Source organism: Arvicanthis niloticus, chromosome 7, assembly GCF_011762505.2.
Source record: "Arvicanthis niloticus isolate mArvNil1 chromosome 7, mArvNil1.pat.X, whole genome shotgun sequence".
NCBI lineage: Eukaryota > Metazoa > Chordata > Mammalia > Rodentia > Muridae > Arvicanthis > Arvicanthis niloticus.
In genome coordinates, this window is record NC_047664.1 from 40,798,637 (window position 1) to 40,826,406 (window position 27,770).

At 49.3% G+C, this 27,770-nt stretch overlaps 1 protein-coding gene across 6 annotated transcripts in view; it reads right to left on the minus strand.

Moving 5' to 3' along the window:
* Sorcs2 (sortilin related VPS10 domain containing receptor 2) overlaps nucleotides 1-27,770 on the minus strand; it is a 450,334-nt gene that overhangs the window by 47,802 nt on the left and 374,762 nt on the right. For all 6 annotated transcript variants that reach the window (XM_076938388.1, XM_076938387.1, XM_034508299.2 and 3 more), the window contains exons 4-8: nucleotides 16,135-16,299; nucleotides 9,816-9,889; nucleotides 6,796-6,860; nucleotides 3,744-3,862; nucleotides 862-951 (exon numbers count right to left, since the gene is read on the minus strand). In XM_076938388.1, coding sequence (XP_076794503.1) covers nucleotides 862-951; nucleotides 3,744-3,862; nucleotides 6,796-6,860; nucleotides 9,816-9,889; nucleotides 16,135-16,299 — 513 coding nt within the window. The remainder of the gene's footprint in view (nucleotides 1-861; nucleotides 952-3,743; nucleotides 3,863-6,795; nucleotides 6,861-9,815; nucleotides 9,890-16,134; nucleotides 16,300-27,770) is intronic.

Below are 27,770 nucleotides of genomic sequence, written 5' to 3' on the forward strand. Positions count from 1 at the left end.
CGACAGTATTCAGGTAACTCTAAAAAGCAAAAAAGGAAGCTATGGCTTGTTGGGAGGAAGCAGGCAAGAGTTGCAAATTCTCCATAAAACAACAAAATCTGATTAGGAAATGCAGTTAGTAGGCCTACAGGTTGCTGATAGGATGCTCTTCAGTGCTTTGCTGGGCTGGGTGAGAAGAAGGGAGCAGGTCACAGGCCCCTGGTAGAGGGCTCGCGTGCTGGGAGGCCCCAGGGAGTTGTGCTTAAGGTCATCGAAACCATGACTTGTGGACATGGGCTCCTTGTTAGAACCCTCTTCTCCACACCAGGACCAGGCCTGTAACTGTAACAGGCCCAGCAGAGCTGCTCACCTCTAAGACACCTGCCTTTGCTGAAAGGAAACCGTTAGCTTCAAATTCACTTACTCAGCCAGGCAGCTAATTTAGTGAGCTCATTACTTTCCTTCCCGTCTTCTCTGTTCTGAAGAGATGTTGAAGAAAGGCCTAATTGACTTTTCCTTTTGGTTCAGAAAAGTCTGAGGTACCTAGATTCATAGCTCATAAATAAGGATGTTGAAATATATAGCCTCTGGTCATAGAGGCCCTGAGAGGCTGTCTCCCTGCCAGTCCACACTGCCTTTGGCTGTGCCCTCTGCCCCAGGGCCATGTGCCTCTTGGCACGTGCTCTGTCTTCTAACCTAATTGCTTTCTTTTCTTTTTCTCTTTCCAAAGACACTTTATTATAATGGGCAGGCAGAGGCTGTGAAAGTGTGGCCACATTCATTCTTAGTTCCTGTTTCAGTTGACCTTGGGGTCCCTAACCCCACTGTATAAGGTCTCACAGTCTTTGCATCCTGGCATAGGATGTGAAAGGGCCACCTCACCTTGGGCAGGGCATACTTGGGCAGCTTCATCAGGACAAAGTCACTGCGGCGATAGGAGACATAGTATTTGGTTCGGTTTGTTGATGTTGCCTACGGGAGAAACAGAGCGTCAAGTAACAGAACCTCCAATCAGTCTCCACTCTCAGTTTGGAAGCCGACATCTTGGCCAGTGGCTGTGCCATTTGCTTATAACCATAGTGTTTCCTCTTGACTGGCAGCTTTGTTAGAGTAGCCTAGGAGATGGTGAGGCCCATCTCATGCTATGTCTATGAGAGCATCTTCAGAAAGGATTAACCGGGCAGAGAAGACCTATCCTGAATGGGAACAAAAGCAGGTAGCAAGCCAGCTAGCACAGGTGTCTCTGTCTGCATCCTAGCTGCCATGGGCTAAGCTGCTTGGCTTTGCTGGGCCCTCCTCACCAGGGTACATGGCAATGTCCCAAACTGTGAGCAAAGTAACTTTTTTTTTCAGTTGTTCCTGGCAGGTGCTCTGTCATGGTCACAATGTCTCGTTCTGCCTGAAATTTCAGGCTCCTCATTCAAAGTCCCCTGTAGAGTGCCCCAACTTGAGGGAGTTCCTATGTCCTTCCAGCAACTAGAACCTGCCTCTCACCCCATCCCTCAGCATCCTGTCTCCCTGTAGCCCTGTCATGGGACATGGTGGAGAAAGTTCCATTTCCCAACATGCTCTGAGAGCACCCCTGGGTGGGGGTATAGATGGGCCGAAAATAAGTGACCAAAAGTGACCATCCAGCTTTCTAGGCGTGGGAACCAAAATACATCACATCCCCAGGGCCCACCCATGTGGCCAGCATCACCCTTGGCACTCCACTGGGGCAGTGCCTCTGACTGCAAAGCAAACAGCCCCATGAGTTTGGTCGTTTGCACCAAACAGTTGAGGAAACAGAGGCCCAGAGATCACACAGTTTATCTCCTGCCTTGAAGAGGAGGCCTTTGCTCCCTTGGGTGGTCAAGGCTGAGATCATGAGAGATGGAAATGACTTAGTGGTGGTGGCTTCTCAGAGACAGCTCCCTGTTCTCAGTATGTGCACATGGGTAGTATGGAGCCTCACGAATCTCCATGAGGTGGGTCTCTCTGTGTATGTCTGTATGTGCACTGTGTATAAGTGTATGTCTATATGTGAGTGTGTGTAAATATCTGTGAATGAGAGTATATATGTAAGCATGTACATGTGTGTGTATTTGTGTATGTGACCATGTATATGCATGAATATATTGTATAAGCATATGTTTGTAAGTGAACACATATAAGTGCACTGTGTGTGGGTGTGTGTGTATGTGTGTGTATATGCCCACAAGACACACTATGGGGTTTCCATGTGGGTATATGTGGGTGTGACCATGAGTCAGGTGTGAGTCCCAGTATATGCAGGTTTCTCTGTGTTTGTCTGTCTAGTGTGGAGCTGGCTCACAGGCACACTTCAAATTCTAGCTCTGAGGAAGGCTCAGAGCTTCCTGAGGGTACACCATCTTTCTGAGCTCAGTTTTGCTGGAAACGGGATGATACTCTCAGAACTTTATGGAGCACTCCCAGGGGACTGTCTACCACTGCAAAGGTGACAAGGTTCTATAGATGACCCATCTGTGAAGGAAGGGACTCTTTGGTCTGGAGGTATCCAGGTCTCAGTAGAATGGCTGTGACCTGGACACACAGAGGTTCTAGGAACTTGGAAAAAGGGCCCCTGTTGTGGGAAGGCCTGGAACCCTTCCCCCCATAGCAGCAGCTATCTCCAGAGACAGATGAGGGATGCTGTGCCTGACACAGTGTCCCGCAGAAGTTGATGGGCCCAGTCCCAAAGCCCATCAGGCAGATGAGCTCAGTCAGAAGCAGAGCCAGGCTTCACCTGTTCTCATTCCCTGGGGAAGGCACTTGTGAACCTTGGTGGAGGTTTAGTGTGCAAGGGCTTGGCCACCCCGATTGCGAAGGCACTGGGGCCTTCCATGAAGGATGGTGGCTTGGTTTTCTCTCTGGCAACAGTAACCACTTCAGAGCAGGAATGGGAACCAGTAGCTACCAAAAGAGATAGGTATAGGAACCTATAGGTACAAAGGCACAGCAGAGGACTTGGTGGGCATGGCCAGTGATACAGTGAGGTCAGTGGAGCCCAGGGCTTCTTGAAAAGTTGAATGAAGGGCCAGTACTATTGTGATAATCCATGGTTAGGAAGGAGCACCATGGAGACTGGGCAGGGAAGAAGGACAGGAACCTGGAGGACCCTCTGGTGACAGGACATCGAGCTGCTCTTGGGAGTTCTTTTTTAGGAGGCTCTGAGCTTGTCTCCCAAGAGCAGGGACCAGTAGTGGGATCCAAGGAAATGACCTGTCTCTGTAGATGGGTGAACTTGGAGATGGTGATGGTCAGTTATCAAAACTTGCTGGGATCTAGAATCACCATGGAAACTAGTCCCTGGGCTTGTCTGTGAAAGATTATCTGCTCTTCTCTGTACAGAGGGCTAGCAGGTCTAGCTGGGGCCAGGCTTCCCACTCTAGAAATGGCCAAGAAGCTTCCCAGCAGTGTTCACTATCATTTCCCAATTGGCCTGAGATATATACTGGTGGCACCATAGCAGTGTCCTGGCCTCAGGGAGTAACCAGAGCATCCAGGATAAGACAAAACCATGAAAGAAACCGTGTGGAATGTATACTTGGATTTGTGGGCCCCAGATGGTGGGCAGAGAAAATCAGGAACAACATTGAGCTAAAGTTCTGGTGCCTGGGCACCTCTGTAGATGTTCCAGTCACCATAGAGATGTAGAGACTCTGAGCCCTGCTAAGTGGCATTTGGAAGTGAAGTGCTGTTTTGTTGACTCTTCTGATGGCAAAGGGTCATGCGCTCCCCCTCTCAGCACCTGGAACACTCACCTTCAGAAAGATGTACTCATCCTGCACGGTCAGGGACCCACGGTCGATGGGGCCAGAGAAGGGTGCTGTGTGTGGCTGGGCTGAGCAGTTGTGGATCAGACACGTATAGTATCGATAGCCTGAGGGGACAAGAGCAGCCAGGAGATACAGACCCTGATGAGACTCGGAAGCAGCGAGGACTTCTAGGCTCCCACCACTTGGTAATACCAGCACCTTGACTTGGTCTGGAGTTTCATTGTTCAAAGAGACTCATCTACCATGATGCCAGCCCAGTGGGGACAGGCACCAGCCAGGATTTCTTTAGCTCCTTGGGAGAAATTGCTGGTGTGTTGGAGAACCATTATCCAAAGGAAGGGACAACCAGACAGCTCTCAAACTTCCCTAGGCCCCACCCAGGCTAAGCCCCACCCTCTCACAGACCCGGGCATCTTTCTGGGCAGGTGTAGGTGTCTCTAGGCACATGTTCCCTCTAACTCAAAGCCCAAACTCCTGTCTTTTCTCACAAGCTCCAGTACATCACACTGAACTTGGGTTCTTCCAGGAAGCTGCTGTCTTTGACCTGAGAGGTGTTTCCAGGGCTGGTGGGAACAGCCACACTGCAGACATTCCATTCATTCAAGCCCTGAATTGGCCACCCACTTTGCTCCGTTATTCTCTCACTCAGCCACTCACTCATTCATTCATTTGCTCACCCACCCACCTGTTCATCCACTCATTCAGTTATACACCCACTCATCCATCCATCCTCTCATATGCTTACTCACTCATTCATTTATTAACCCAGTCACTCATTCACTCACCTATTCACTCATCCACTCACTCACTTACTTGCTCACTCATTTACTTGTTATTCATTCATTAACCCACTCCCAGTCATTCATTTACTTGTTACTCACTCATTCATTCATTCATTCATTCACTGACTCTCACTCATTCATTTCTTGTTTACTCATTCATTAACCCACTCTCACTCCCATTCCTGAACTCCTCCCATTCATGAGGAATCTGCCCCAGGAAGTTCCTGAGCAGTGACTGCCATGGAGGACTTGTTCTTGGGAGCAGTGAGAACTGCTGCTGTAGAGACAGGCAGATAGACAATGAGGCTGCCCTGGTATGACAAGGGCAGTGAGCATCATTCTGTCCATCACACAGACAGGATGCCTGTATAAGGGTATATTCAGGGGGTCTGTCTCCATGTAACGCTTCTACTGGGAGACCGAGAAGCAGTTTGCACTCAACACTAAGAGTGTCTGGCCGAGGTGGCCTGGGGTGATAGGGAAAAGCCCACAGTAGATAAACGGGCAGGCAGTCACAGCCAGGTAACAGGAGTGTGGTGATCTTGGAATAGTGTCTTCTGGAGGATAACAGGGGTTGGGAGATGGGAGGGGCTTCAGGATTTTGAGTGATCCACAGCCAAGCTCTGCAGACTGTTCCAGCAGGGTTCTAGGCTGGGGACTGGTGAATTAGGATTCGAGGACTTCAGGAGCTGAGCAGGGCCTTACTCATGAGCCAAGTTGGTCCAGGGGCTCTTAATGCAGAGTTTCAGGAGCTGGGTAGGGCCCCAGAGTTTAGGCTGCTGCAAACAAACTCTGCTTCCTCCAGAATGGAGGAAGGACCTAAACAGCCCTGATCCAGGACTCAGTCTATCTTTTCTCCTAGGACATGGCATGTCCTGAGTCTCAGCCAGCCATGCTGTCATGTGGAGCCTGCTGGGTGTCATCTCTGTACATCCCTGTAGGGGGATATTTTTCCCACAAGTTGGGAGGAGCTAAGGTGGGAGGAGTAAAGAGAAGAAGAGGAGGAGTAAGGAAAGGAAGAGGAGAAGGAAGAAGGGGAGCTAGGAGAAAGGAGAGAGAGAGAGAGAGAGAGAGAGAGAGAGAGAGAGAGAGAGAGAGAGAGAACATGGAAGCGGATATGCGCCTGTCTCTAGCAGTCAAAGGTAGTTGATATATCTAGGTTGGGTATTGGGTTACACCTCTGATTGTGTGGGCATCTTGTTATTGAGCATTACCAAACTATAAAGCCTTTGGTTAATCATTAAGCATTAGAGTCTCATTCATACCAGGTACTGTGTGGATGGAGGGATGATCTGGGCACAGCCCAACCTTCTAGAGACAGCGTGGAACATTGGCAGAGCCATCTCCCATGCCGGTATCTCGTGGGTGGCAGGGCCAGTGTCTCTGGCTGCCTGAGCTGCTGGACTGAGCCGCCAGCCTGAGACGTGGCAGCAGGGAGAACATGCCACTGCAAGTGACCTCAGGCCTAGCCTAGTCGGGAACATGGTGGCTGATAAAGAAAAGCCAGATTGAATGACGCCGATTTAAATATTTACCTCAACACATCCCCGCATGGAGTGTGTGTCCTAAGACTTGGCAATCCAATGCCTGCATCCCCCTCCCCTCCCTCCCCAGCTTTGCTCTCTGCTTACCAAAACATCAGCCATGGTAACACTTTGTCCTACCCTTTGATGTATGGAGCCCTGGCTGAGAACTTGGAAATGGCACATGCTAGCACCTGACAGCAGCTGCCTACACAGAGAACTAACCTGTGTGGATCTATGGTTGGCCATTATGCATCAACCCACTTAAGGAGGACCAAATTTTCCTGCCCAGGACCCCCAGGGCTCCACCTGGCTGGTGCCTGTGGACTACAGAGGACTGCCAGGACAATGACCTCTGTCATTTTCCCAACACGAGACTTGCTCAGTCTGAAGGCCCCAAAGTTACTGGCTGGCGTGACCCAGCCCTGCCTGTGGAAGAGGAGCCACAGAGACCCAGAGTTATCTCAGCCCTCAGCCAAGCTGGGTGGGGCCCCAAAGTAGCAAAGACTCAGTGCTCAGGAGCTGGAACAAATTGCCCTTTTAATAGACTTCCCACAGAGCAGGGCTCCTCCACTTCAATTCATCCCCAGCGGGAAATAAGTGTGCACATCAGAATACAGTGAGGTCTGCACAGGGCTGACCACTGAGGATACACCGCTGAACAAGAGCCAAGCTGAGCGGCACTGGGCAAGGAAGCTCAGGGACACCTGTGACTGCTCACTACCCGCTTACCTCCACTGAGGTCCTGAGCTTCCATGTGGACCAAGTTGGGGTCATCATCCACCCCAGACACAGCCCTGGAAAAGAAGAGATTGAAGAGAGTATTAGAGAATGGGTGGCTAAAACCTCCCCTGGGCTTCCACTGACCACATGGCCTCTCTGGCTCTGGGGCTATTGTTGTTTTGTGAGTCCAGAAGATACAGCCCTCCCCACTAGACCTTTAAGGTCCAAGGGAGCCTTGATGAACCCGGATAAACTGGCTCAAACTTGGCAAAGCTGGCACCCACTTGTTTATAGCATTGTTTATATGATTCACTTCTTCCTCGGGTCTCACGCCCCACACAGACTGGGACTGCTGGCCTGAGTCTGCACAGAGGGAAAATCAAGGTGCATAGAGTCACTCCCGTGGGCACACACCCCTAACAGGTTCACTGGGATTCCAACTAGGATTGGGATCTGAATAGCTGCCCTCTCCTTCACCTGGCAGATGACTGGTCAAGTTGTCCACCACAGGATGTAGGGAAAAAAAATCCCTTCCAAGTTTGTCCCAAGCCTCTGTGTTGGCCAAGGCTTTGTGAGAGCAGTTTTCTCCCGTATCACCCTTACAAATCTATACCAGACTCCCCTAAGCCATGGTTAAGCCTTGCATCTCACAGGACAGGGGTTGTGAGGTGCCCAAGGATACAGGTGCTGGCCAGGGTGAAGCGCCCACCAGGTCTGTCTGACTCAGAATTCATACTCCTCTCAGAATGCCTCTGCTGGTAAGGTCTGTGTCCTAGGACTCTGTTGAGAAGTCTATGCTGTGCCTCCAGAAGGCAGCCACAGGACATCCAGAGAAGTACCACAGCATCTCCAGGAGCCAGTGGGACCTTCTCTGCCAGCACCATCCCAAGCTTTGGAGATAGAGATCACTAAGACATGGGCTGAGAGCTAAGGGGTCAGGAAACAGTCTAGGACCTTTCCCAGCTGGCACACACCCTCTTCCAGACTCCCAGATGTGCTTGTTTATATAGGAGAGACAGAAAAGAGCTAAAGGTAGTGGGGGTGGGGAAGGAGAAGGAGAAGGAAGGGGAAAGGAAGAGGGAAAGGAAGGGGTAGGGGAAAGAGACAGAAGGGGCAGAGAGAAAGAACATGCACATGGGCAGAAAGTTCCCTTCTTGGTGCAGAGGCTGTAGGGACCCTAGCTCCACACGATGGTAGGTCCTGGGAGCAGGGGCATTCCAGGTGCTCTAGAGGACTTTTAAAGGCTCATTCACCTGCTTATTCATTAGTTCATCCGCACCTCATTCATTTACTCACTCACGCATTCATTTGCTCACTCATAACAAGGCATCAGCCAGTGTCTGCTTTCGTGGTTTTACATAGAGGCTGCTGATCGCCAAGGGGAGGTGACAGTCTAGAATAGGCGCCTGGCTGCACCCCTCAGGATCTCCTTAATGAGCCAGTGTGCTGTGTAGCTTCAACACTGCTAATGAGCCAGGCCTTAGATAGAGCAGAGGTCCTGGTGCTTTCTGCTGCAGATCCAAGGACAAAGCTGTCAAAACAGCATTATCTATTGCTCACAACAGGGGCCGTCCCTTGTCTGTCACCACATTCCAGAAAGGATCCAACCAGCTGTGCTGCCAAGCATCCTGTGACTCTCCCACATAATAGGCACAGCCACAAGCCACAGGAGAAGCTTGTGGGCAGAGCCAGTCTGATTTGTCCAAGATAATAGCTTAAATGCTAGTCCTTTCTTCCCTACACCCCAGGGCTGGCTTCTCTTTAGCTAGAGAGTATCCATGAGCCACTCTGGGACCCCCTAAGCCTGGCTTGGGACAGGTGACAATGCTATAGTCTCCCAGAGGGCTTCATGTCTGTGGAGCTGGAGATACCACACTGACCTTAGCCCCCACTTTCTGACCTTAGCACCACCACTTCAAAGGGCAGTTTCTGCTTCCCACAGAGGACATCAATGTTGGGCCTGTGACTGACAGCAGCCATCTGGTTTCAGGAAGTATACTCTGGTGGGTTGCTACAGAGGAACAATCATCACTTCTTCCCAGGAGCAGAGGGCACAGACATCAGGAGCCAATGTTCAAAACCAACATGGGAACTGGATCCTTGCAAGCACAGCATGGAGTTATAAGAAGGTGGGATGGGAGGAGGTGTTTGTACCACGCATCCTCATTGGAGACAGGACAGTGGCTAGTATGAAGTTTTATGTTCATTTACATTATGACAGAAAGGACATGAAAGTACATGTATGTGTGTGCATGTGTGTGCATGCAACAGAAAGCCCATGAAGGTAGGAGCATGTCTGGAAAGGGAATCATACTCATAGCCAGGTACAGTGTGGGCTCCAAGCCAGCTGCCCTGGTTCCCCCACCCCCACCCCCCATTATTGCCTGGGACCCTAGGCAGATGCTTGTCCTTGATGACATGTGCTGTCTGGGCCCCAGAGCTGCCTGACTGGGGTGGTAGGGCTGGAATGATGCTTAAGTCCCTGAAGAGCTCCCAGAAGGTCATTCACGTGGGGAGCCAGCATCCCCTGGTCTTTGTCTGGAACCTGAGGCCCATTCCACCTTCATGTACCCTCTTGCCTGCTCCATTCCTCAGAGGCTGCTGGGTCTTTGTTTCCTAGCAGGACTGAACATTGTGGTGTTGTGGGAAAAAGGAGTGAGACTCATGAAACTGATGGGGCAGGAAAATGTGCCTAAGCAGGCAGGGCCTGGGTGTTTCTGGAGCAAGGGAGGCTGCATGCAGGTTGCCTCTCAGGGGCAGGTGGGAGCTGAGTTGGCGGGGAGTTGGGAGGAGGGCAGCCAGGAGCATTGCGCTACCCTGAGCTATACTGTGCCAGGGTCCCTGTGTTTCCCAGTAGACAGATACAGAGGACAAGGTGGGGCCTGAAGGACACAAAGTCACACACCCTGGCCATGAGGGAATAAGGCCTGAGAGATGCTGAGCCCTGGACACCTCCAGGAGCACAGAGGACCCTAGAGATCCTCTGGAGTGAGGAAGGGAATAAAGGCTTCCATAGAAAGGACTCTCACCAGAACACGTGGTCCTTGGTCACCCGTTCCTGAAGAAGTGTCCATTTCTTCCCCAGGTCTGACGACACATACAGCTGCAGAGGAGACAAAAGAGAGACAGACAGAGCTTTGGCAGAGGTCTGAGTGACAGCGATCTGCTACAGGGCTCCGAGGAAAGTCACTCTTGTCTAACCGGCACACTGGAGCTGCAGGCTGACCACCAAAGGCTGAAGCCAAAGCTCCACATGGACGTCTTCTCACCCAGGCAGCCTGGCAGGTGAATTCTTAGGGCTGGACAAACAACCAAATCCTGAGGGTCACCAAGGGTGTGGTCCTTCTCCCGGTCCAGCCTGGGGTGGTGCATGCAGTCTGGCAGATTCACATAGGACCCTGCCTCTTCTTTTCCCTCCTCCAGCCCTTCTCAGGACTTCCCTCTATGGGACACTTCTGCACAGGACTCTGGTGACCTCACTGGACAGGGAGTGCTGCTCTTTTCTCAGCTGCAGGCTATTGAGGAAGAGGCTATTGGTTGAGGGTGACAGAGAGTAGCCAGTGTGGGCTGTGGCTTCATCTCTCAGGTAGGTACAGGGATAAGTTTTGAGTAGAGTGGCCTTGGCTTCCTGCTGGGTATGCCCTCTGTGTGCTATGGTGGGGGTGGGGCAGTGGGAAGACCCTGATGGAGGCCGACTGACTTCTCTCCAGCCCAGCTACAGAGCAGATAACCCAGGCATGCACTTGCTACATGACAGACACAGTGAATCCAACACCCACCTCTCTCATTCTCCCATGTCTCTGGTCCTGCATTCTCATGGTTCTCATGCCAACCTTCACATACTGAGATAGCAGGCATGGATGTGGTGAGTCTGTTACTACTGTCCCCAAGGTATCTTTCATCTGCATTATTTCATGGTTTTATAGGCGTCACCTCCAGTGCTGGCTTACTATGACAGCCATGCCCTTTCTCAATTTCTGGAGACATGTGGGCACTGGAGACCCCTTTGGTCCCACAGGGTTCTGCACATTGAAGTCTGTCTTCATTGGAACTAGGTTCAGAGCTGTTTGACGCTGTTACTTGTAGTTGACTTCCGAGGGTGGACAGGAAGGAAATTCCTGGCGATGGCTCTCTCCCTCTGCTCTCTGTACCTGTATGACATTTAGTTTCTTCACCCACCAAACATCATCCTTGGCAGTGATATTCTGAAGGGGGAGCCTGTGACTCCAGCAGGCATGGCTCCTGCCAGAGCCCTTCACAGATGAGCAACCACACATGTTCTTGGTTCTTCTAAGCCTCATTTTCCTGTGTTAAAGGACTCCACATTCCTCCCTTAAAGGGATATCTCAATCACCACACAAAGTCCCAGGTATCTGAGTAGTGTACAGTGGAAGCTCCTCAGCTCGGAACAGTGCACCGGGAATTGGCCCTGGATGTGGAGCCCCCACAGCTTCAGGCTCACTTCCTTCCACCCCATTTCCAATCTCTGTGTACCCTTGGCTGCCTGGGGCACTCACCCTTCTTGCTCACCTTCTGCACCATTGCTGAATGGATCCTTGTCTACCAGGTACGCTAGTGAGTTTTCTGAATGAATAAGCACATTTGGCCGTGGGGCAAGGGCTAGCTAGAAAGGGCAGGAGAGTAAGTATTTCTGGCTTGGTCGGCTGAGTGGTCTCTATGGGAGCCCTCACCTCTGCCCTCTGAGCAGAAACAGAGAGAGTTGAGAGAGTCCCAGCTAGACACATAAGCATGGCTGGATGCCCAAAAGAAGCCTAATAGGTAGCTGATATTATGTGTGGACATCTTCTCTGAATCATATGGTAAAGCATCATCTTCCATGTCTAAAAGAGCTTTTTTTCCCTCTTTTGGATGACTGCTGGACAGGCAAGGTACTCCTGTGCTCTGTGAAGTCCCTGGATTTGTGCCTGGCATGACCCAAGGCTCAATAACTATCAAGACACATGGCTCAGCTTGGCTGTGGATCTATATCAAACACTGCCTCACTAAAATCCCATACAGAAACACACACTCACACCTACACAGACACACACACTCATACACCTACAGACTCTCACACTCATGCACATGCATGATCACAGACAGACACGGCCATTAGAAGAATAATCTTTCTACTTTTACAAGATGAGGGAACTGAGGTTCAGAGAGATAATACATCACTCAGTATAGCACAGCATTTGCACACAGCAGCAATTCCCATCTCATAGACCTAAGTTCACAGTACAATGTGATAAAACAGTGTGCCCCAGAAGAATGGCTGGCCATCTCTGGCCTTCTCTCTGGGTCACCTGAAGGATGGGGGCAAGCCCTTTTCCATCTCATGAGTCAGTTTATACATCTGCAAATTGGTAGAGCATTGCTCACACCAGTCAAGAAGACAAATATTTAGGTGTCTAGTGACATTTCTGCATTGATGGGGCATTAGCATTGTTATCCCCAGCAGCACTGATGTTTGTGATGGCCATCCCAGAGCTTTATAGAGTCTTTCTAATTCATTCTCATGGGGGTGATTTTACTATCTGTCATCAAGTGCTGCAGAAATAGAATACTTCTGCTTAATAAAAGATAAACATAGAAAATAAACAAGAACCGACATCAGAGGGATATCCTAGTAGCTAAAATCTACATAGAGGTAGCCTGTGGCAGGGTGGTCACAGATCAGCTCCAGAGGGTGTGTCTCAGTAGTTTGGTGGAATGTACTTTAAGGCATTGTTTCCCTGAGAAAGGGTAAGAAAGTACAGCCAAGGCAAGAAGAAGGTGACATCATGGGAAAGTGCACCCTAGGAATGCATATCAGTGACTCACATATAGGACCAAGAAGGCCAGCAGCTCTGCTCTGGTGGCATCACCATTGAAGGTGCTCAGCTTTCATTGTCCATTGCTCAGAATGCCTTGTTGTCTTTGTAGGTGAAACACTAATGCCTGCCATTGTGCTGACTCTCTTGCAGCTAGACTATTGGGTCAGAGTAGAAATGTGTTCACCAGGTTTGGAAAGCCAAATTGAGATGAGGTGTTTTTCCTTCTCTCCTTGGGGTATATCCTCATCTCTCAGAGAGCATGCTTAACTCTGGAGTGCAGAGGGAAACGTACACCCTGCTTTTCATGTAAGTGCTGGGATCTGAACTCAGGTCCTCATGCTTGTGCAGAAAGCTCTTTGCAGACATTCCCCCAGCCCCAGAAGAGTTTCTTGACTGGAAGAGAAAGGAAGCAAAGCAAAACAAAGTGAATCTGACCTTATCTTAGAAATAAGTGCCCCAGCCAGAAAGCAGGTCCACAGTTCAAGCCCAGGAAGATAAGGCTGTGGGTGATGAGACAGTATTCCCAAGAGAGTTGGGTAGAAAGGAAAAAGCAGTACAGGGAGCCTTAGAATTTTGCTAAAACTTGGGAAAAATGCATATTGGCTGTCACCCAAGAAGCCTGGCCAGATTACAGTAAGGTACCTCTGATTGTATCCCAAATCATGACATAGTAAGGAAGTAACAGAGGGTGGCAGGATATTCCCAAGTGAGGCAGAGCCTTTGTTGGAGCAAGGGCAGGCATCTGGGAAGAGGAAGGAGAGGTAGTGGAATGGCAGAGCAGGGAAAAGGAGTGTGGGTGAACAGCTCAGTCCTGTTCATAGGGTGTTTGTGTCTACCTGATGGCTCTGAACCTGGTGTATGACTCTATCTGGTCAAAGTTGAAGCTGGTCAAATTTCTGTTTTGTTCCACTCATGTGGTGAAACCAGCATACTAACCAGATGAGAGCCACATGGAATTCTGGACCCTAGTAGCCAGTAACCACACCCAGAACATTCCAGAAAAGCCTGGCATAGTCCCAGCTACCTAAGAACCTAGGACCAATGCCCAGCACACTGCTCTGAGCCAGAGTGCTTCACAGTGTGTGTCTCTCAGCAGTGTCCAGACGCCTGGCTAACAGCAAGTCTGTATATTTGTAGTTAGAGCTGGCCTGATTCCACTTCAGACACAGCTTCTTGGGCATCTAAGGATTGACAGACCACCAAGCCCCCACAAAACTCAAGCCGGCCATCACTTACTAATTTCCCCAAATCCCTCATTCCTTTTATAACAGCAATTAAACCTTTTCCCCTATCCTTTCTTTCCTTGTCATCACAGAAAAGAGCCAAGGAAAATAACCAAGGTTTCAGCTCCATTAATTTTTCAGGGCACCATAAATTAAGGAGCAATTGCAACACAGTCAATTTCTTCAGGAAAATAACTCGCCGTAGCTGTGCTTTGGTCTAATTACATGGAAGGCTAAGTACTGCTATTAATACCCATAAGGGTGTGCAGCCCTGAGGGAAAGAGATAGGAACAGACAGGCAGCCATAGGCCAGGGGCACTAGACGATATATGTTAGACCTTGGCAAGAAGGCTGGGCTCTGGGGAAAGCTGATCTTGGCCATCAGCAAGGGTTCCACTTGGGGTTCTCTTACCTGGTTGATCCCTGTTAGTAGGAATTTGCCATTGATCCATATGTTCATTCACTGAGCCAACTTCTATTCATCCATTCACCCATCTACCCATTTATTTATTCACCATCTACCTCTTGTCCACATATCCATCTACCATTCTACTTACCCAGGCATCTCTCAACTATCCCACATTCTTATATTCCTATGTACTCATCTGTTTGCCCATCTAGCCCCACCCCTGAACCCACCCATCTATTCAATATACATATTCTATTCAATATATATATATATTCTATTCAATATTCATTCATTCTAATATATATACTGTCAGTCTATCCAAATCTATTCATCCATTCATAATCTACCTACGGTGGTTTAAATAGGTATGGCCCCCAAAGACTCATGTATTTGAATGCTTGACCATAGAGAATGGCATTATTAGGAGGTGTGGCCTTGTTGGAATGGGTGTGGCCTTGTTGGAGGAAGTGTGTCACTGTGGAGGTAGGCTCTGAGGTTTCCTATGCTCAAACTGTGTACGCAGTGTAGCACACAGTCTCCTTCTGTTGCCTACAGATCAGGATGTACAACTCTCGGCTCCTCCATCACCATGTCTGCCTGCACACTGTAATGCTTCCCTCCATGATGATAATAAACTGAGTCTGGAAAACTCAGTCCCAATTAAATGTTTTTCTTAATAAGAGTTGTCTTGGTTATGGTGTCTCTTCACATCAATAAAACCCAAACTAAGGTACTACCTATCTATCTAAAATCTATTCATCCATCCATTTTTCTGTGTGTCCATATATCTTTCCCTATATTCATATATAATCTGTCCAATCATCTACTCATCCATCCATCCATTCATCTACCCATCCTTGCCTATGTCCATCTATAATCTACCCACCCAGCCTATATTTTCAGGGAATACTTGATATTATAATGGTAAAATATAAATCCAACATGGCCACCTTCCCAGACCTCAGCCCTAGTGTGTGTGCTTGCTGCAGACTGTGATCAAACACTAGCAGAAACACACAACTGTATGTTAGCACTAGGGAAGAGGCAGAGGACCAGGAAGAACATGGAGGGTGGGTCCATGCTTGTTGTACTTCAGGTACAGAGGTCTGATAGCATGGATACATGCTGTCCCTCACACCTGTCCATCTCCCAGGGGCTGATGAACAGCAGTTTCCAGTGGTTGCTGTTCAAGGCTTTGGGGGAGGGGTCTGATATGTACAGTCATAGACATAAGTACATCAAGCATGTCCATGTTTGCACACAGTAGGCATTCTAAGGATGAGCAGAGACTTAACTATGAAGATACGGCAATGCTACTTTAACCCAAAGCACACAGCGACCACCAGGACTGGGAAAAGGGGATCATTTCTCCCTAGAGACTCAAAGATACTCAATTTTAGCCCAGAGATACTAATTTTATACTTCTGGCCTTTAAGTCTGTGACAAGACACATTTTTGTCATTTAAACCCTTAGATCTGTGGTCACTGCCCATCATGGCTACAGAAAACCAAACAGGGCAAGGACTCAGCATTACCTAAGACCTTCTTACCTGGCTCATAGGCCTCTGTGTGCCAAGGGCCGCTCACTCGATAATCGCAATGTGGCAGGTACTGCATGTTTGTCACCAAGAACAGAGACCCCTTCTGGGACTTTTCTCTTGCCTGTTATATGGTATGGTGGCACCTCTAGTCATTGTAACACACACCATGGTGTGAGGCTCCCCATGGTAACACACGGCCACATGTGTGTGTCAATGAAGGCAATACTGAGGTTCATGCCTCCCAGCTCCAGCAAGCCTCCTCTTCATCAGTTGGGGGTTCAAAGTCCTCTGACAGGAAAGCTGCTTTTGTCCTCATGGTCATCTGATTGGGTCATGTGACCTCACCCATGTCCTCTTACCTTGCTGTCCTTAGTGTAGGCAAGAACCTTGTCTTCTTCCTTTGGGTGGAAGAGGAGAGTCTCCACGAGGAAGGGGACAGGATACTTCTGGAACGTGGTGCCCTCATCACTGCTGAGGAAGAGGCTCTGTTCCCGGTCACCGAGGGATGAGCTCACCAGGATGATCTGAAACACAGAATGCGATTCTGTGATTTCACAGAATGTGAAATCAGGGTCACCGTTAGGAGGTACATGCTTCATCATTGCCAATCCTGGCCCCACTCCCACTCCTGAAGTTCCTCTGTGGGCGCCGTGGCAGGGCTGAGGCTTGACCTGGAATCCTGAAGTTCAAGGTCTCTACTATAAAGAAGAGTAGGGGATCTGAGACAGGTGTGGGTACCACTCAGGACATCCGAATGAGGACTATATAGTACAGGTGATGTGCAGGACATGGTAATGGGAGTGGAGGTACCTGTCTACAGAAGAGAATGCTGTTAGGTGGGTAGTAGTCTAGATTTCAAAAGAGGATGAGGGGCTGACAGGGATGGAAGGGCTACTGCAAGGTCACTGCAGCCAGCTGACTAGTGTCCCCTGAAAACATGTACCCATATACCCTAGGAGGGTGAGAGTTGAGACTGTATCATATCCTATGACCTCCATGTTGTGTAAGCTGTGGGTTTGGGTCTGTTTCTTGCCCTCAAAAAGTTCATTTTAGCAGCAGCATTTGTCTCCATGTTGAGCACAAACATGGGGGGAGGGTGACCATCCTGCGGTGGGCACATAAATAAGACCCACCTGGCCAGGAAAATGACTTATTTATAAAGGCAGAGAAGGTGTCATTGTAGAGATTCACTAAAGTAAACTGGACTCTCCGAGTAAATGAAGCGGGAAATCACAGCAGGAAAACCAGGCCAGTGATTTATCAGACACACCAGAGCGAGGAAAGGTTGCAACACCCTCTCCTGGACACTGTAAAGAAGAGGTTACCTGGTTTGGGGAGAGACTGGAGAGAGGGCCACAGGGCTGGGAGAATGAATGGAAATTGGCAGCTGGTAGGGGTGGGGGTGGGGTATCTCTAGGATGTGCAAGAGACCGGGATAGGGAAGACTCCAGGTGTCTATGGGGTGACTTTAGCTGAGACCCTTAGCAGTGGGGATATGGTACCCAACGTAGCCACTTCCTGAAGCCAGACAGGGCCTCCAGTGGAGGGATAAGGACACCAACCCCAAATTTTCAACCCAAAGTTTGTCCTGACTACAAGAAATGCAAGGGACAAAGATGGAGCCGAGACTGAGGGAATGGCCAAACAATAACTGGCCCAACTTGAGAGCCATTGAAAGGGGAAGCAGCAGTCCCTGACACTATTAATGATACTTTATGTAATGTTATGCTTGCAGACAGTAGCCTAGCGTAACTGTCCTCTGAGAGGCTCCACCCAGCAGCTGACTGAAAGAGATATAGAGACCTAGAGTCAAACATTGGATGGAGTTCGGGAAGTCTTAAGGAAGAGTTAAGGGAGGGACTGAGGGACCCAAAGAGAATTCTCATCTCTCATCTGTGCTTGCTAGGTATGGAAACAGGAAACAGGGAAGGAACCCGGATGTCACATACACATCGTTCATCAGGAGGGAGCCAAGGTCAAGATCTAAGCAGCTGACATGCTCTGCAGGGTATTATAGTAGGAAGGATACTCTGTTGGGCCGGGAGCTGGGGTGTGGCTGACTGGGGACCAGCATAGTTGAGGAATGTACAGCTTCCAGGGTTTGGGGCACTGAGAGTAGCCTCTGTCTGGATACTGCAGTGATGACCTTTTAGAGGCCAAGCTTATCTGAATTGGGCAATGATGGGCCCGTGAGGCTCAGTGGGCTGCACAGAACACTTGCTCTGCTCTAAGTGAACTGACGATGACCCCATAACGCTTTCTTCCCAAGGAAATTCAATGAGCTTCCTGGGAACCTTAGTTTCCTCCTGCATGAAGCTCACTCTCTCTGTTCATGAAGGCCTGGGAGAGACTCTCTGTAACGGGGACAAAGATATGTCGTCTGAGATGAGCCTGCAGGTGAGAAGGAGCAGGAGTAACTCAGGGGAGGGGGTGCAGAATGGACTGAAGAAAGAATAAAGGGTGGGGAATCCTGGTGATTCCCTGTGTCACAGCGACTGAGTTATAAGAAGCATGTGACGCTTTGCAAGTGTGTGCCAGTAAGCGGGCTTAAGTGGTGAGCTAGGATTGCAGATTTTCCTTAAATAAACAGATTTGTAGTGGTTCCAGGCATCAGCCTGACTAATATCATCCAAACACCACACTAGGCTCAGGTGTCATTAGCCTCCTGGTTCTGTCCCAGGACCTCATAGCAGACACACAGGATTAGATGTCAGGTCTCATTGGTTCCTGTCGGGGACATTTTAGGTTCCTCCTCCTGCTTTGATGATGTGGCAGTGGAAAGGCACATGGATTGGTTCCTGCAGGTGTCCCTCCTGGGAGGCTCACTGCTGAGTTTCCTACAACAGCCTGTGATCTAGCAAACACCACTACAGTGGCACTTGCTAGGAAATCCTAGAGGGAGGCACTGTCTTCAGGACACTGTGGTGCCTGTGCCCTGGCTGGCGGGTGACCCTCAGGCCCCTTTGCTGTGGCCTGCTCTGCTGTCCTCTTTGTAGTGGGATTGCATCCTGCCTCTCCTAGGGTGAAACAGCTCCGTAGTGATGGAATTCTCCACTGGAAAAGGCCTCTCCTCCCCTGCTATTTACTTAATCATTCAGTTATATCACCATGGGATCATGAATATTTATTTTATACTTTGCATTGTAATTCATAAACTGTTTTGCTCAGAGCATCCAGCTGTAGCTCTCAGGAACTTTTGGCTCCCTTGTCTTTCCTTAGATCATCCAAACTATGTGTTGATACCAGGACAAGAAGGACAAAGACACAAGCCACCCAGAAATCCTACTTGGCTCACCTGCCCACTTGACATCCCTTTCTCTGCCCCAGGCCCCAGATGCACACCTGGTTTGGCCAATCCTGCGCCCAGAACCCACATGCTTCTCATTAAAGCTCTTTCCCATAATGCATTTGACACTGCAACTGCTTGCTATGGGCCTCCTGGTTGAACTTCATGCTCTGAGCAACTCCTATGACAGGGGTGGGTGGGCTTGGCAACTGGTCCATCCTCAGTGGATGGGGAATAGAATGTATGCATGAATAAGGGGATGTCAGCTCCACCTCCACCTGGACTCCCATGGGATCCTGTTTGTTTTTCTCTTTGGGAAAACATTCTTATGAATATTCAAATAGCCTAGAGGCCAACAGCCAGAGAGTCTCATTCACTTCTTCCTCCTCACAGCTTCCAGTAGCACGCATCAGTGAAGGCTCATTCATTCATTTATTCATTCATTCTTCTATGGCTGCTGAATTATGAGCAGGAAGGGGGCCTTCTCTGAGGAGGGTCACACAGGTAGCTATGACTTGAATGGGTAGACTTGATTGGCAAACCAGGGTAGTGATGTGATGGACAGAGCTTCCAAGAGCAGCGTCCCTAGCCCGGCTCTCCTCTCCATCCCAGGCTCCTGTATCAGCCACCTCAACTCTGTGCTTCTATGATAGACTGAGACAGTAGAAACCTTGCCTTTCTGGATGTATGTTGCTTCCTAGATGGATACAGAGGAGGATGGAGATAGCCCAACTCAGCCACTGGTGACTGAGACACTCGCCTTGAGCTTCCACCATGATTCAGGACCACATAGCAAACGGAAATAGTTGTCTTAAAATGTTCTGAGTGCAAACTCCCAGACAGGAAAGCCCTACCTGCAGGTGGCCCCACACCAGTCAACTTGTGGGTGGGAACAGGGCCTTCCTCCCACATCTGATTATCAAACAGTTTCTGTCCACAGAGACTCTCTCTCCTGGAGACCCTCCCTGGTACAGAGTCAGTGCAGCTCCTTGACCCTCACCCAGAATGCCCTGCACCATGTGGCTGTTTATGCTCCCTAGGGAAGCTTCCCCACAGTCTTGCAAAGCTGCGTCTCTCTGCTATAGCCACATCCCAGCCTAGACAACTCCAACTGACACTAGTAGGTGTGACTTCATTACTGATTAAGAGTCTGGGCTCAGGCCACCATACCCTGAAGTGGGTTCAGGCCTCTGCCTAGGTGACCCTGAGGTGAATGCTAAGAACCCAGCAAGCTCACAGAGGTCTATTTTCAGCCTTATGCCTGGGAGAGTGAGCCAGGAGAGAAGAAAGTGCTGACAGGGATGAGAGTCCTGGGGCAAAACGCAAATCAATTAGCAGCTCGTGGGTGGAGGCGGGCAGATTGCAGTTCCAAATTGAGAGGCAGACTCTATTTCCAACGGGGTATTTTTACTACTTACTATTCTAGGGGAGACATATGGTACCTGAGCTAGGTCCTGGGGGCCCATGAGGCTGAGCTTCCTGAAATCAGAGGCAACATGTTGAAACATGCTGTGGAAATATCTGACACACTCGTTTGACTCATCCCTGGGCCTGAGCCCTAGGAAAGGATGGTAAGCTACAGGGCCCAGCACAGGGGCAGAGCTATGGGACAGGGAATGGTATAGAAAGTACTCACAGCATAGTTACCAAGGATCTGTGATTGCCTTCATTTCTCTAAGGGGATCCTGAGACCAGAGAGGCCAAGGGCCTGGTGTATGGCGCTCACTTGACTGCACCATCTTCTTTCCTGTTCCCCTGCACCACCCAACTAAAGCTAATGCCAAAGCCAATGCCAATGCCAAAGGTATGGTTGCATCTGGAAGGCTACTAGCAAGCATCAGGGGTCTTGATACAGCAGAAGATTCTACAAAAGCCTTTCTTCCTACCCCAATGGCCAGAAATGGCTCCCAGAAGTCTACAAGCCATCAAAATGCTGAGGATGGATTTATGACTGCATGAAGCTCCCTGGACCTTTCTCCACCCTGGTCACTATCAGTGCACACATGTCCTGAGCCCCTATTGCAACAAACCCCTCCTCCAAGGTACCTCTGTTCTCAAGGCCCACAGAGACAGAGAGGACCTCTGTGTTCTGGAGCACAGACTGTTAAGTGTTCCAGCTGCCCTGCTGTAGGAGACAGATAACTTCTATGGAAAGTCAGTGCAGCCATACACAAAGGACTTGGGGTCACCTCCTGGCAGAGGTGGGGCACACTGGGTGAGACCTGCGTTCCATCCTTATTCCCTTGGCCATATCAGGAATCCTGACTGCTTTGAGGTCTACATGTCTTCTTCTGGCCCTCAGATTGAGTCCGATCTTCTTCCTGTCTACTGTGCTCCATAGGATACTGGTTTGAACCTCCTAGTTTAATGTGCCTGTGGCTGTTTCCCTCCAAGGCTTCTTGTGGCTTCCCTGACTGGATATCACTTCCCTGGTCCACTTCCTGCCATGAAGCTTTCAGTCCATCTCTTCCAAAAGGTAATGCTAACTCCCAGCCTGCCCCAGTGACACACATCAGACTTCAACCACTTACACAGGGCTTACAGAAAACAAAAGAAAGTAAATGCCATCTTTGCTTGCCAGAGCCCTGCCTGGCAGCCCCACAGACCTTCCTGCCTGTCTCTCCATTATGTATATATGTGTGTGTGCCTGTGTGTGCCTGTGTGTGCCTGTGTGTGTGTGTGCCTGTGTGTGCCTGTGTGTGTGTGTGTGTGTGTGTGTGTGTGTGTGTGTGTGTTTGGGGGTTCTGCCAGCCTAAGCCTCAAGACTAGTATCACCTGTTTGCTAAGCTCCCCACTCCTCATGTTCCTGGCCAGACAGACAGACCCAACTGGGAATCCAGGAAGCTTGATTTGACTGTTGGAGAAGCAGACAGTGGAGACAAACACAGAGGTACCACCCCCAGATCTGAAATTAGAATCTGCCTGAGCCTCATCTGGACCCGAGTGAGTCATGAGAAATGAGAAAAAGGCATTCCGGTGCCTTTTTTTTAATGTCCCAAGACTTGCAGATGGGGGCTTAGCACCTTCTGGGGAGATCTCTGGAATGGCAGGAGTGGTCATCTGTTTGGCCACCTCTGAGACACAGTGTGCCTGAGATGCAGCCTTAGGTACACCAGAAGACAGGGCCCATAAAAGCCAAGTGGGTTAGCTAAATGAGACTCAGACAAAGGCAGAACACTGGAGAGGGTGGATGGGTGCTAACAATGCTTTGCAGTTAGGATTCAGTGACTTGGGTAGGGAATGAGTGACATGAGCCACACAGAATGCTCTGACTTGCTGGCATGGGCAGATGTAGACGGTGGTGTCATTCATAGAAATGTGGACATGAGGCAGAATAACTAGTTTGGGAAGATGATTGACAATCAGTCTGGGCCACTAAGGTTCCTGAGACATACCCAGTAGAGAGAACTCCTCGGGGTAAGGATGGTAGGAAGTTGGTCTGGAGGCAGGCATCTGGGGACTGCATGCCTACACTTGGGGCTGGAATTCAGATGTGGCTTGGCTTATTTCAGGGAACGTCATTTGAATCGTGCTCTCTCAGCTGTTTTGAAATGAGATAGTGTAACATGGAAAAGAACTGGCCTGGATGCCACCCCATCTTCTTACCATCATGACATACCAGAGCTGACTAAGACCAGTGTCATGGTCTCCCATAGATTCTCTGGGCTGGCCCATGGCTAATAGTGTCTCTAGCATCCTTGCCTGGACCAGCACAGGGTAAGAAGACAACTGGAAAAATGGATAGCAGGCTCCAACCTTCTAACCCTCTGCCCTATAACCTTCATTCCAGCCTATGACAGTCATCCTACCATGTGACCATCACCTCAGACCATCTAGGCCTTCACTCTAGCTGTCCTATCTACCATGTATGGAAGCCTCTGGGTCCCAATATTAAAGTCCTTTCGCATGCCTGCTGTAGTTTCTGATCAAGGCCTGATGATGAAAAGATCTAGAATTATACCAGCACTCAAAGGTCAGGATTTAGCCCATTCCCTTCTCGCTTGCTGAACAATGCATACTTCACCCAGACCTTTCCCTATAGAGCCCATCCTGATGTCTCCAACTTTTCATCTTTGACCTACAAGATCCAGGACTTGGCTACTTTGTGACAATCAGCTCTTCCAGCAGTGAGAGCTTGCTGTGAGCTAGAGAATTCATTCGTGCATCAAGGTGACAAGATGGAAATATGTATTGGGACAGGATGCAGATGACACCTGTTCACAGCATGATTCCCAAGAGCTTTGAGCTCCCATTGTGCAGACTACATCAGAACAGAATCAGAGCACCCTCATCCCCCCCGCAGCTGGGAGCTGCTATACTTTCTTAGAAATTTACCAGGAATGCTGTAAGATAGGAGAGTGCTCAGAGCAGCACTTGGCACACAAACCTGATGACCTGAGTTCAATTCCTGGGACCACAGTGGAAGGAAAGAACCAACCAAGTTGTCCTGTGACCTCTATATGTGCATGGTGGTATACATGTACTCACCCCAGCATCCCAGTAATAAACAAACAAACAAACAAACAAACATACATACATACAAACTCATCAGGAGCCAGCAGACTACAAGCAAGGCTGTTTATCTAGAAACAGGAACACATTGGCTGGGCACCCCAAATCTTCTTAATTGATATAATAGTTACTTTTCTATTGCTATAATCAACACCATAACCAAGGCATCTTGGAGAAGAAAGAGTTTATGGTTCCAGAAAGTTAGAGTCCGTGATTGCAGTCAGGTATGGCCACAAGACCAGGAAGCTGAGGGCTCACAGCCTGAACAACTACAAAGCAGAGAGTGAACCAAAAATGCCACAAGTCATTAAACCCCCAAGCCCACTCCACTGGCACACTTTCTTCAACAAGCTCACACTTCCTAAGCCTTCTCAAACAGTGTCATCAGCAGAGGACAAAGTATTCAAATATCTGAGACTATGTGGGGGTAGGCTGAGTTGGGGTACAGGGTGGAATCTCACTGAAGCCAGCAAATCTGCAGAGGGGTTACTTCAGAGCTTATGAAGGAGAGGAGGGTGAGAACTGGGCCCACGGGTAGTGATTGACAGGATGCAGGATACTGAAGTTGTGGAGACACCATCCACAGGATTTCTGTTATTTATCTATACCAGTGCTGTGTGGGACCATCACAGTGACCAGGCAACCTCCCCCCACCTCCCATGCTTGTCCCAATTCTAGGCAGGATGCATTCATAAACACAAGCCTTAGTCTTTCATAACAGCCTGGGTGGGAGAATGCCCTTGTCTCTCTTCTGGACAGAGAAGCAGTAGCCTGGAGGAGGAAATGACTTGCCCAGGGCCACACAGCCATATGCTCTGACACAGACGCATGGATGGCTCTGCTTGTATGGCAGCCACCCTGCCTCTGTGCTAACACTTAGTCTGATGAGTGCTCAGTGCTGATTTAGTAAAACAGCCACTCAAACACAATCACAGAATTGATTGTCAGCTAAGGGCTGGTTCAGCTTTAATTACTGACTTGACAATTGCTGAAATGCCAAGAAACATCCCTGGGCACACTTGTAAATTGAAAGAAAGAGGCATGCCTTTCCCTTGGCCAGGGGCTGCCTTGAAACCTGGCACCTGATCGATAGCCATCGAAGAAGGCAGGCATATTTCAGAAGACATAAAAACAACTCACCACCCACATTCCACAACCTTGATTTATGGCTAATCTTGTCAATAACATGAAACTGGAGGCTGGGGTATTGTTGAGACCTCTGTTCTCTGAGGGGCTGTGCATAGAGGCCCTGGAGGGAACGCGGTTTAATTGTGTTTGTTTGCCTGTCTGAAGGCATTTTGCAGACAATGCAAAGAAACCTATTTGCCTGGGCAGTGTGCGGAGGATGGTGAATTCTCTGGAGTGACTGTGTTTGCAAGACTGTCTTTTATCAGGACAGTTGTGTTAACTGTGTAAGATTAGATCAGTGAACAATTTGTTCATTCATCTGCCCTAATTGAACAGCAGAAGGCGAGAGACTGCATGGCAGCACCATTTGTGTTCTGGCTTTGCAGGGCTGGCTGCGCCTGGGTAATGGTGGCACGGTAGGAATGACAGGGCCCCTAAGACATTCTCATCAGATATTCACAAACCAGAGACTATGGTGTCATGGTCACCACTAGTCCAGGGGTTAGGCAGTCCAAAGTGCTGCCTCAGCTAGAGCGGCCATTCTGGTCATTGTCCCTGGAGGCAAATGATGGAAGCCTCAGAGCCAGTTGGCCTGCATGTCCACTTAGGACTGTTGATCATCTGGTCAGAGAACCCAGTGAGGATAGAGCTGAATGGACTACTCGGCAGCTTCCTGTTGTCCCTCACCACAGCTTCCTGTTGTCCTTTACCAAAACTTCCTGTTGTCCCTCATTGCAGCTTCCTGTTGTTCCTCACTGTAGCTTCCTGTTGTTCCTCACTATAGTTTCCTGTTGTCTCTCATTGCAGCTTCCTGTTGTCCCTCACTGTAGCTTCCTGTTGTCCCTCATTGTAGCTTCCTGTTGTCCCTCACTGCAACTTCCTGCTTGGCCCTCATGGCAGTTTCCTGTTTGGCCCTGACTATAGCTCTCTGTTTTGCCTTTCCTTGGTTTCCTGTAAGGCCCTGACTATAGCTTCCTGTTAGTTCCTTCCCTGTTGGCCCTCACTGCAGTTTCCTGTCCAACCAACTGCTACAATTTCCCAGTTTCCCATTAGGTTCTTATCATAACTTCCTCATAGACACACACACACACCAAACAACACCAACAAAACATGTCTCTGCTCAAGCATTAGGCAAGCCTTAGTCAACATCTGTGGACAGTCTGAAGCAGCCCCATATCCCTACACCTGGAATTAAAATGAAACTTATTCCCATAACATTTCTGTTTTGTTTTGGTTTTTTTTGTTTTTGTTTTTTTTTGTTTTTTTTTTTTTTAGAAACCAAAATTCTCACTGCATCAAGTCTCTCAAGACAGCAATGCACAGGTTCCAGAGACAGCAGCTCCAATCCTCGCCACACAGTACCTGGTCATATGCTTCTAGGAGGTAAGTGAGGAGCCAGTAACACTAACACCCACCCTGCAGAGATGGGAAAGGACGCACACTGGGTGACTTCAAGCCCTTTGTATCCAAGCTTACCTGAGCTGGAGAGTATGTTCAGCCCAGATCCTTGGCTTCACAAAGCACAGGCTACCTTGTGATAGGCACTGACAAGACAGGCAGAAACAAGCAACTGTGGCCTCAGAGGAGGACTTAGCCCCCACTGTCAGGAAGTGATTTAGCAAAACCTAAAGAGGTTGGGTGGGCCAGGAGATCCATCCAGCAAGGTGATGAGGAAGCCATGGAAGGTGAGGAGGACAAGGCCTCCTGAGCCATGGAGAAGATGGAAGAGACAGGCCTGAGCCTACTGGGAGGAACTGTGGAGAGGTTCCAGGTTGTGGCTGTGTGACGGGGAAGCATCAAACCAGTGGCCTAGCGTCTTCTCTATGGCAAAGGCTGGGAAGGAGGCAGAGAGATGGTGGACAGAGATGGGACAGGGACAGAAATGGGCAATGCTACGGCCAGTCAGAACAGGACAGGGTAGTACTACAGAAAGCTTAACTATGGTGAGGACTGAAGATAAAACTAACTTTCTATATGTACCACTATGCCCAGGCCTTATCAGTGATGGGGTGTGGTCCCTCTGAGCTCTGTTGTCAGTGGTGGTGTGTGGTGTCTCAGAGTCCACTGAATATTAATGGTAGGTTATTGATGCTTGTAGGCATTAGTCAGTAGTAGTAGTATATTTTGTATATTAATACCCAGATGGGGTTTTAGTAATGGCAATCATGGGTTATTTATGTCTCTGATCGCCAGTGGTTATAAATAGTGTTCATAGAAAAGGGATGGTGTGACTTCTAATGTTATAGTCCTTGAACATGGCCATGGTGGTGGCCATGTTTTTTTATCAGTTCCTTCTCACCTTTCTTATTGGGAATGGAATGATGAATGATGACATCATTAGCATTTACAAGGAGAGGGGCCCTGGAGGGGATTTTCCCAGGACACTCAGCCACTCAGCGGGGAGACCACAAGACAGAGCTAACTGAATAGGTGGCATGTCCGGATAGAAAGGGTGCTTCTTGTCCTATACCCAAGGCCTTCCCAGTGGTAGTCTGGCCATTGCCTCTCCCACAGGCAAAAAATAGAGGGCAAGGCAGGGCTTAGGTGAAAAACAGGTAAGGCAAGATGGCTCCTGCCTCCTCCAAAACCCAGTGACACCTAAGCTAGCTCACAGCTGAGTTGGAGAGCTAGAGCTAGCCTGGGGCAAGCTGGATCACATATTTTATGATGCTGATATCATCATCCATATCCCTGAGCTTTGCTTGAATACTCCTGGTGATGGGAGGCTTCCTACCTCTGCCCAAAAGTCTTTCCGTAACTGTCTCATCCCAGCAGAGAAAGAGCTTTGTAGGCAGCAGACCTGAGCTGAACTCTAGCTATGTATGCACATGTAGCCTGGAATCAGGTCAGTGACCCATGGGAGCCTCAACTTAACCCTTGGAAAGCAAGAAGACATTGGGAGGTCTCTCTTGTGTCTCTTCTACCTCCTGAGCTTCAGCTTTGCAGCCTGGCAAGGAATATACTGGTTCCTTCCTAATGGAGGGTGCTCTGGGCACCTCTCCGTCTGGAGGACCCCAGGGAAGAAGGACTAGGCGTCAGGGCAGGGTTACTACTCTTGACCAGAATGCC